Below are 10,527 nucleotides of genomic sequence, written 5' to 3'. Positions count from 1 at the left end.
ATGATGAGGCACAGCAATGTCATGTACACTACTTTTCTGTACAATTTCATCTATAATGATCCACACAGCCAATTATTTTATAAGATTCAATTTTTTACAATTAGTGTACATGAGATGTATTCCTTTATTCCTCAATTCCCCGGCAACATTAAAATTAATGCTCAGTAATTCTACTGATAAAGGAGTGAATGTGGAATTTTGAATGCAAATGAAAACGGAGAAATCTTTTAGTAGAGTTAAATATTGCTATCAGATGGAAAAACTAATATGCTCATTTTTGGAGCAAGAAAAGTGAATACCATTGCATCCTAGGAGTTGGAGGAGTAGAATTTAGGAGAGAGAGAAATGTATGATAAATAGATATAATGGATATTGAGGAAGATGAAATCTTTCTCCACATTTAAATTCATGTGTGCTTTTTCTGAGGAAATAAGTTCACTATCCATTCCTCACAACTTGCAGTCCCTATAACAATAGCTCTAATAAACGGGTTGCACTCTTCTGAATTCCAAAACATGTACATTCAGATGTGCATATAATAACACACTCAAAAACCAAACATACTCCTTATTGAAGTTAAAATAATTTTTAGAATTGAATTTATATATCACTGAAATGGAACACTGGCTTATTTTATTCCCTTCATTAACTATATTTTTTCCCACATAATAGTCCCTGCCTTCTCCTGCCTTTATTCCTTTAGCCTTCCATACTCCTTCCCATAACCCCTTTATGTTATTTTACCCACTGCTTCTATCTCTCACTGAAAAATAATTTTCTACAGGAAAGTAAAATATTAATACTCAGATTAAGAAAAGCTAACACATTAAGTTAGGTCAAAATGAAGAAACATGAGGAAATATCTAAAGAGAATCAATGAGAATCAGTCCCATGCATTTGCACACTCATGAATCCCATAAAATTTAACCTGAAACATAAAATAAATATTCAAAGTATCAGTATGATGGAGGAAGGTCATTGGCTAATAAAGGCACTGCCCTGGCCCATTTTATTGGTTAGAGGATAGGTGGGAGGAGAAAACAGGACAGAACACTGGGAGGAAGAGGAAGTGAGGTCGGAGTCTACACAGCTTTCCTCTCAGGAGCAGACGCCTGAGAGAGACGCCATGCTCCGCTCCCGGCATGAAGACCCAGGATGGACTAGGCTAGAATCTTCCCGGTAAGACCGGTTCTCACAGATTATTAGAGATGGGTTGATCGGGATGTGAGAATTAGCCTGTAAGTGCTAGAGCTAAAGGGCCAAGTAGTGTCTAAAAGAATACAGTGTCTGTGTAATTATTTTTTGGGCATAAGCTAGCCGGGCAGGCGGCCAGGGGTGCTGAGAACGCAGCCCTGCCGCCCCTATTACTTCATCAGTATGTATCGGCGTAAATGAATGCAGAATATTGTAATAATATATACAGCTTTAATGGAGAAATAGACTTACAGAACCACAGGTTCCCACGGAGAACAGGAAAACAGAAGGGGTGTTGGGCTCATGCTCGCCAGATTTATATGTAAACATTAGCCCGAGGCGAACATGCCCCCTAATGGACTGGGCTCATCCCTACATCTCCCCCTTTTGTCTAAATAAGACAGAACTAAACAAAATACAACTATATACAATAGTAACAAATAATAAATATAACAAACAATATTGAGAACAAAAGTTTTGCTAAACATTCTATCTCAAGAAGTCTAATGTAGAGAATACCTACAATAATATAATCTTCAACTCCATCAAAGATCTGAGAAGGGAATAAATATTATTTAACAAACGAAAGATATCCAAAATGTGCAACAATTGACAGAGACAACTGACTACCTGGGCAATCACCCAAAGTCTCGTTTGCAATGTTGAGTTAACCAACTTTGGCTAAGGCCTAACATAACTGACATACCATTATTGAAGGCAAGGAACTTTCTTAGAACTATCCTACCCTGTCTTGGCAGGATAAGACTATCCTGTTTCATCCATTTATGGATACTCTGTATCTTTGTCAGAAGTTGAGGTATGGGCTTTTCTTAACCCAAAGGCCAGTTCTGCCAAGAAGACAAGCTCCCAGTGGAGTGTCTTTGGTGCTCAACGTTCTCTCGGGAGTAGAGTGGTGTTGCCAGGAGTAATTGTGTCTCGTTGGTACAGAATTCTAGGTTACATTAAAGGCCATTTTCTACAGCTCTTCGAAGAGGCTGAAGATTATACTATCTATACTAAATATAATCTCTATGTATCTAAAAGAACTGATTAACCTAAAAATAAATATGACAAACATATAATTCTCAATACCAATCTAACTTGAAGACTAAGAGAATAAACAACTGTGCAATATATGAAAACAAAGATCTTCAACTGTAGACAATGTTATTATATAAATAGTATCAGAGGTAGAAATGTACATTGTAATATGGTAGATGTATCAATACAATATAGATAAAGTTATAAGCATACTCTTTTTTTTATTTTTATTTTTTTATTGAGAAAAGGAGAAAAAAAAACAAGTTTCCACCTCCTCCCAGCCTCCCATTTCCCTCCCCCTCCTCCCCCCCTACGCCCCCTCCTCCCACCCTTCTCCGCCTCCCCCCACTCCTTTCCCCCTCCCTCTCCAGTCCAAAGAGCAGTCAGGGTTTTCTGCCCTGTGGTAAGACCCAGGACCTCCCACCTCCGTCCATATCTAGGAAGGTGAACATCCAAACTGGCTGGGCTCCCACAAAGCCATCACATTACGTAGGATCAAACCCCCGTGCCATTGTCCTTTGCGTCTCATCAGCCCTCATAGTTCGCCATGTTCAGAGAGTCCGGTTTTATCCCATGCTTTTTCAGTCACAGTCCAGCTGGTCTTGGTGAGCTCTCAATAGATCAGCTCCACTGTCTCAGTGGGTGGGTGCATCCCTCGTGGTCCCGACTTCTTTGCTCACGTTCTCCCTCCCTCTGCTCCTCATTGGGACCCTGGGAGCTCAGTCCAGTGCTCCAGTGTGGGTCTCTGTTTCTATCTCCATCCATCACCAGATGAAGGTTCTATGATGATATGCAAGATATTCGTCAGTATTGCTCAAGGATAGGGTCATTTCAGGTTCCCTATTCTCAACTGCCCAAGGAACTAACTGGGGACCTCAGCTTAGGCACCTGGGAGCCCCTCTAGGGTCAGGTCTCTTGCCAACCCTAAAGTGGTTCCCTTAACTAAGAATTGTGGCTCCGTGCTCCCCTGTCCAACCTTCCTTTATCCCAATCCTCCTGCTTTCCCAAGGCCCGACCTCCTTCCCTTCTAACTTTTCTCTCCCCATCTCCCCTTACCCCCAACCCACCCCACCCCAAGATCGCAATTTTCTCCCCGGCAATTTTGTCTACGTCCCTTAGCCAAGAGGATAACTATATGCTTTTCCTTGGGTTCCCCTTCTTACTTAGCTTCTTTAGATTCACCTATTGTAGACTCCGTGACCCTTATTTATGGCTAGAAACCAATTATGAGTGAGTACATCCCATATTCATCTTTTTGGGTCTGGGATACCTCACTCAGGATAGTGTTTTCTATTTCCATCCATTTGCATGCAAAATTCGAGAAGTCATTGTTTTTTATCGCTGAGTAGTACTCTAATGTGTAGATATTCCATACTTTCTTCATCCATTCTTCCATTGAAGGGCATCTAGGTTGTTTCCAGGTTCTGGCTATTACAAATAATACTACTATGAACATAGTTGAACAAATGCTTTTGTCATATGATAGGGCATTTCTTGGGTATATTCCCAAGAGTGGTATTGCTGGGTCCAGGGGTAGGTTGATCCCGAATTTCCTAAGAAACCGAAACACTGACTTCCATAGTGGTTGCACAAGATTGCATTCCCACCAGCAATGGATGAGGGTACCCCTTCCTCCACAACCTCTCCAGCAAAGGTTATCGTTGGTGTTTTTGACTTTAGCCATTCTCACAGGTGTAAGATGATATCTCAAAGTTGTTTTTATTTGCATTTCCCTGATTGCTAAGGAAGTTGAGCATGACCTTAAGTGTCTTTTGGCCATTTGAACTTCTTCTGTTGAGAAATCTCTGTTCAGATCAGTGCCCCATTTTTAATTGGGTTAATTAGAATTTTAAAGTCTAGTTTCTTGAGTTCTCTATATATTTTGGAGATCAGACCTTTGTCTGTTGCGGGGTTGGTGAAGATCTTCTCCCAGTCAGTAGGTTGCCTTTGTGTCTTAGTGACAGTGTCCTTTGCTTTGCAGAAGCTTCTCAGTTTTAGTAGGTCCCATTTATTCAATGTTGCTCTTAATGTCTGTGCTTCTGGGGTTATACATAGGAAGCGATCTCCTGTGCCCATCTGTTGTAGGGTATTTCCCACTTTCTCTTCTATCAGTTCAGTGTGTTCGGGCTGATATTGAGTTCTTTAATTCATTTGGACTTGAGTTTTGTGCAGGGTGAAAGATGTGGGTCTATTTTCATTCTTCTACAGGTTGACATCCAGTTGTGCCAGCACCATTTGTTGAAGATGCTTTCTTTCTTCCATTTTATACTTATAGCTCCTTTATCAAAAATGAGGTGTTCATAGGTTTGTGGGTTAAACTCCGGGTCTTCTATACGATTCCATTGGTCGACTTCTCTGTTTTTATGCCAGTACCACACTGTTTTCATTACTGTAGCTCTGTAATAGAGTTTGAAGTCAGGGATGGTAATGCCTCCAGAAGATCCTTTATTGTATAGGATTGTTTTGGCTATCCTGGGTTTTTTGTTTTTCCATATAAAGTTGATTATTGTCCTCTCCAGATCTGTGAAGAATTTTGATGGGATCTTGATGGGGATTGCATTGAATCTATAAATTGCCTTAGGTAGAATTGCCATTTTTACTATGTTGATCCTCCCAATCCAAGAGCAAGGTAGATCCATCCATTTTTTGGTATCCTCTTCAATTTCTTTCTTCAATGCCTTAAAGTTCTTGTCAAATAGATCTTTCACTTCCTTGGTTAGATTTACCCCAAGATATTTAATGCTGTTTGTGGCTATCGTGAATGGTGAAGCTTCTCTGATTTCCCTCTCTGCTTCCCTATCCTTTGTGTATAAGAGGGCGACTGATTTTTTGGAGTTGATCTTGTATCCTGCCACATTACTAAAGCTGTTTATCAGCTGTAAAAGTTCTTTGGTGGAGTTTTGTGAGTCGCTTAAGTACACTATCATATCATCTGCGAATAACGAAAGTTTGACTTCTTCCTATCCAATTCGAATCCCCTTGATCCCATTATGTTGTCTTATTGCTATTGCTAGAACTTCAAGTACTATATTGAAGAGGTATGGAGAGAGTGGACATCCTTGTCGTGTTCCTGAGTTAATCGGGATGGCTTTGAGTTTCTCTCCGTTTAATTTGATGTTAGCTGTCGGCTTGCTGTATATAGCTTTTATTATATTTAGGTATGACCCTTGTATCCCTAATCTCTCCAAGACTTTTAACATAAATGGATGTTGAATTTTGTCGAATGCTTTTTCAGCATCTAATGAGATGATCATATGGTTATTTTCCTTCAGTTTATTTATATTCTGGATTACATTGATAGATTTTCGTATGTTGAACCAGCCCTGCATCTCAGGAATGAAGCCTACTTGATCATAATGGATAATTTTCCTAATGTGTTCTTGGATTCGGTTTGCCAGTATTTTGTTGAGGATTTTGCGTCGATGTTCATGAGTGAGATTGGCCTGTAATTCTCTTTCCTGGTTGAGTCTTTTTGTGGTTTTGGTATCAGAGTAACTGTGGCTTCATAAAAGGAATTAGGTAATGACCCTTCTGTTTCTATATTGTGGAATACATTAAGGAGTATGGGTATTAGCTCTTCTTGGAAGTTCTGGTAGAATTCCGCATTGAAACCATCTGGTCCTGGGCTTTTTTTGGTAGGGAGGTTTTTGATAACAGCTTCTAATTCTTCGCGACCAACAGGTCTGTTTAGATTGTTCACCTGGTCCTGGTGTAACTTTGGTATATGGTATTTATCTAAAAAAGTGTCCATTTCTTTTACATTTTCCAGTTTTGTGTTATACAGGCTTTTGTAATATGATCTGATGATTCTCTGAATTTCCTCTGTGTCTGTGGTTATGTCCCCCTTTTCATTTCTGATCTTATTAATTTGCGTATTCTCTCTCTGCCGTTTGATTAGTTTGGATAGGGGTTTATCAATCTTGTTGATTTTCTCCAGGAACCAATAAGCATACTCTTATACAAAAATAGAGGTAGAAACACACACATTCAATATTCAGTGTATCAATATACAAGAAACAGTACCAATACAATGTTCTAAAAACAATAATTCACAAATACCAATCATCCCATCAAACCAGTTAATCCCCCCCTTTTTTTGAAAATACCCCTAACTCCATAAAATATCTCCCCATCCCCTCAACCCTAAACCAACCACTAAATGATGTCCCTAACCCTGAGGGCAAACTCTGTTGGGGGAGGGGAGGTCATCCTCTAAGATTGCTTCTAGCTGACATGGGGGTGATGTTCTTCTTAGGGGGTCCTGTGAAAGCAAATGATGGTAAAATTCCCAAATTAACCTTTGACCTAAGAAAATTGTAACTAATCTCTGAGCGTTTAGATAAGGTCCAGCCAGAGTGTTGTCAAAAATGTGCATCATTGGAAATTGTCTCGTGCAGTTGGTACCAAAACACAGGTCTAATATTAGCGCTTAAAAAATATTCATGATGTCATAAAAACCAGATTGAGTTGATGTCGTGGGGCCCCGTCTTCATCCTGGAAACTTTAAAGATTACTGTAGGAAAATTTGTTGCTTGTTATGGGAAGTTTAAACATTAACAACAAAGACATATACTGACATATAAAGAAAGACACAGATATGAGGAAGGGCAAAGAAAGTTTATCAAGTATATAATTATTCTTATTCTGTCCCATTTCTTGGCTCCTGACCTGAGACAAAAACTCTGAGATATCTCTTATCAACAGGCTTGGAATTGAAGAGGGACTGAGCCATAGTCCAACTCCAAAACCAGCTCTACTTATTTATAAAGAAATGTTTAATAAGACATATATATATATATTATATATGTAATTAATACTTACAGAACATGTCCATCCATCAGTAATTAAATATTCAGGGTCCCTTAAATTCTTTGAAGATGAGTATTTTCCTGTGGAGATAAGAAAAGGACCCTTCCCCCAAACTATCTGTACTTTTTACCATCAGTATGCTTGCCATTTTTGTGAATGAATTGTTATTTATCTTTTCCAAGTGGCTTCTCTTCTTCAAACTGAACCTTTATTAATTTTGATGGTATCCACAAATTTTCCTCACCTGTGGAGACAAGAGCAAAACCCCTTCCCCAATGCAGCACATCTCCTGGCTTCCATTGTGAGGTCAGCTCATCCTTGAAATAAACTGGTTGATTTAGTTCAGTAGACTTTTCCATTATCCAATGCGTTTCTGCAGCCATTGTTCCCTTCTCATTAGCGTTGAGAAAATTCAAGGTTAACAAAGCATTATGTAACCTATTTCTGGGGGTGTTTTCCACCCCTTTCTGTTTGTTCAGCATATCCTTTATAGTTCGATTTGATCTTTCTATGACTGCTTGACCTGTAGGATTGTATGGTATACCTGTAACATGCTTGATATTGTAATAATCAAAAAGCCATTTCATTTTCCTAGAGACATAAGCAGGACCATTATCTGTCTTTATTTGTGTAGGTATACCCATGATAGCAATGACTTCTAATAAATGAGTGATTACTGAATCAGCTTTTTCTGAACTTAAAGCAGTTGCCCACTGAAAGCCTGAATAAGTGTCAAAGGTGTGATAAACATATTTTAATTTGCCAAATTCGGCAAAGTGGAACACATCCATCTGCCAGATTTCATTCCTTTGGGTGCCCTTTGGATTAGCCCCTACAGGCAGTGGCGTTTGGTTATAGAAAGAGCAAGTAGGGCATTTCTTTACAATCTCATTAGCTTGTTGCCATGTAGTAGAAAACTCTTTCTTCAAACCTTTGCTATTAACATTATTTTTTTATGAAATTCAGAGGCTTGTAGCACACTGCAATAATTGATCAATTTCTGCATTACCTTGTGCTAGAGGACCTGGCAGACCTGTATGGGATCGGATGTGTGTTATGTACATAGGGCAAAGCCTGTTCCTGATCATATCTTGTACCTGGATAAACAATGTGGTTAGTTCTGTATCATCAGGTATAAATTCAGCAGTTTCAATATGTAAAATAATTCTTTCTGCGTATTGTGAATCAGTGACTATATTAATAGGTTCTTTTAAATCCCTTAGCACCATAAGAATGGCATATAATTCTCCCTTCTGGACAGAATCATAAGGACTTTGTTCCACCTTACCCAAGTCTTCTGATTTGTAACCTACCTTCCCTGATTTATTGGCATCAGTATAAAATGTACAGGGTCCAGTTATTGGAGCATGATGGATGATTCGAGGAAGGATTCAAGAAGTTCTCTTTATGAAGTTAAGCCTCTTGCTTTTTGGATAGTTGTTATTAACATCTCCAAAAAATTAGCACAAGCTCTTTGCCATGGTTCATTATCTTCCCATAATTTCTTTAGTTCATCAGCAGTGAAAGGCACTATAATTTCTGCTGGGTCTATGCCTGCTAGTTGACGAAGTCTCAATTGCCTTTTATAATTAACTCAGAGACTTTTTCCACATAAGTTTTCAATTTCTTACTTGGTTTATGTGAAGAAAGTATGGAATGTATACACATTAGAGTACTACTCAGCAGTAAAAAACAAGGACTTCTTGAATTTTGCATACAAATGGATGGAAATAAAAAACACTATCCTGAGTGAGGTAAGCCAGACCCAAAAAGATGAACATGGGATGTACTCACTCTTATTTGGTTTCTAGCCATAAACAAAGGACATTGAGCCTATAATTAGTGATCCTAGACAAGTTAGATAAGGAGAACCCAAAGAAAAACATATAGGCATCCTCCTGAATATTAACCTTCATCAGGCGATGAAAGGAGACAGAGACAGAGACAAACATTGGAGCACCAGAGAGAAATCTCAAGGTCCAAATCAGGAGCAGAAGGAGAGAGAGTACGAGCATGGAACTCAGGACCGCGAGGGGTACACCCACACACTGAGACAATGGGGATGTTCTATCGGGAACTCACCAAGGCCAGCTGGCCTGGGTCTGAAAAAGCATGGGATAAAACCAGACTTGCTGAACATAGCAGACAATGAGGACTACTGAGAACTCAAGAACAATGGCAGTGGGTTTTTGATCCTACTGCATGTACTGGCTTTGTGGGAGCCTAGGCAGTTTGGATGCTCACCTTACTAGACCTGGATGGAGGTGGGTGGTCCTTGGACTTCCCACTGGGCAGGGAATCCTGATATCTCTATGGGCTGACAACAGAGGGGAACTTGATTGGGGGAGGGGGAGGGAGGGAAATGGGAGGAGGTGGTGGGGAAGAGACAGAAATCTTTAATAAATAAATAAAGAGAAAAAATATTGGCACAGGGAGGGGCTATTTAACATACCCTGGGGGAGGACGGCCCAGTGGTATCTCCTCAATTGTTGAGAACTGTTATAAGTAGGCACTGTGAAGGCAAATTTTTCTCTATCTTCTTTTTGTAAAGGTATAGTGAAAAAACAATCCTTTAAATCAATAACTATGAGAGGCCATCCTTTTGCTAATAAAGAGGGCAAAGGTATTCCAGATTGCAGAGGGCCCATAGGTTTAATAACCATGTTGATAGCCCTGAGGTCTGTCACTATTCTCCATTTACCTGATTTTTTCTTAACCACAAATACAGGAGAATTCCAAGGGCTGGTAGATTCTTTTATATGTCCAGCATCTAATTGTTCTTGTACCAACTGTTCTAAAGCCTGTAACTTTTCCTCAGCTAAAGGCCATTGCTTTGTCCATATTGGTTTCTCAGTCAACCATTTTAGAGGCAAGGCTGTTGGTATCTCTGAAGGGACATCAATTGCTTGTTCTTGTACAGCCCAAATGGCCGGTTTTCTCTGTTTGTAATATCTTTTAGTATTATTCTCAGAAATATATGCTCTAGAAGTAGCAGGAATGTTAATTTGAGTATTCCATTGTTGTAATAGGTCATGACCCCATAAATTCACTGCAATATTGGCTACATATGGCCTTAGTTTTCCTATTTGTCCCTCTAGCCCTATGCATTCAACCCATCTTGTGCTCTGCCTTACTTCAGATAAGGTTCCAATTCCCAGGAGCTGAACATTTACATTCTGAAGAGGCCAATACGGATGCCAAGATTCTGGGGTAATGATACTTATATCAGCACCTGTGTCCAGCAGGCCAGTAATAAACATGCCATTTACACACACTCTCAGCTTAGGTCTTTGATCACTTATAGAAGTTTGCCAAAACACATGGAACTCATCTTTCTGATCATTATTGATGCAACAGTAGGCATGGGGCTTTCTAATTGTCCTGATGAGGCACGTTCTCTACAGAAACTGGAAATGACTGAACCATGTTTGCCAAGGGGGTCTGTGAGCCCACCCCTCACATTTCCCGTCTGTAACAGGTTGC

General features: G+C 39.6%; 1 protein-coding gene across 1 annotated transcript in view; it reads right to left on the bottom strand.

Moving 5' to 3' along the window:
• The window catches only part of LOC121449794, an 81,705-nt gene that overhangs the window by 33,925 nt on the left and 37,253 nt on the right, over positions 1-10,527 (bottom strand). The window contains 1 exon segment of the mRNA XM_041654470.1: positions 3,418-3,437. Coding sequence (XP_041510404.1) covers positions 3,418-3,437 — 20 coding nt within the window.

The sequence above is a fragment of the Microtus oregoni genome, unplaced genomic scaffold (assembly GCF_018167655.1).
Source record: "Microtus oregoni isolate MIOR12 unplaced genomic scaffold, Mior012 000006F_ref0000085, whole genome shotgun sequence".
Taxonomy (NCBI): Eukaryota; Metazoa; Chordata; class Mammalia; order Rodentia; family Cricetidae; genus Microtus; species Microtus oregoni.
Note: the sequence above shows the minus strand (reverse complement) of the source record. Positions and strands in the feature narration are given on the sequence as shown.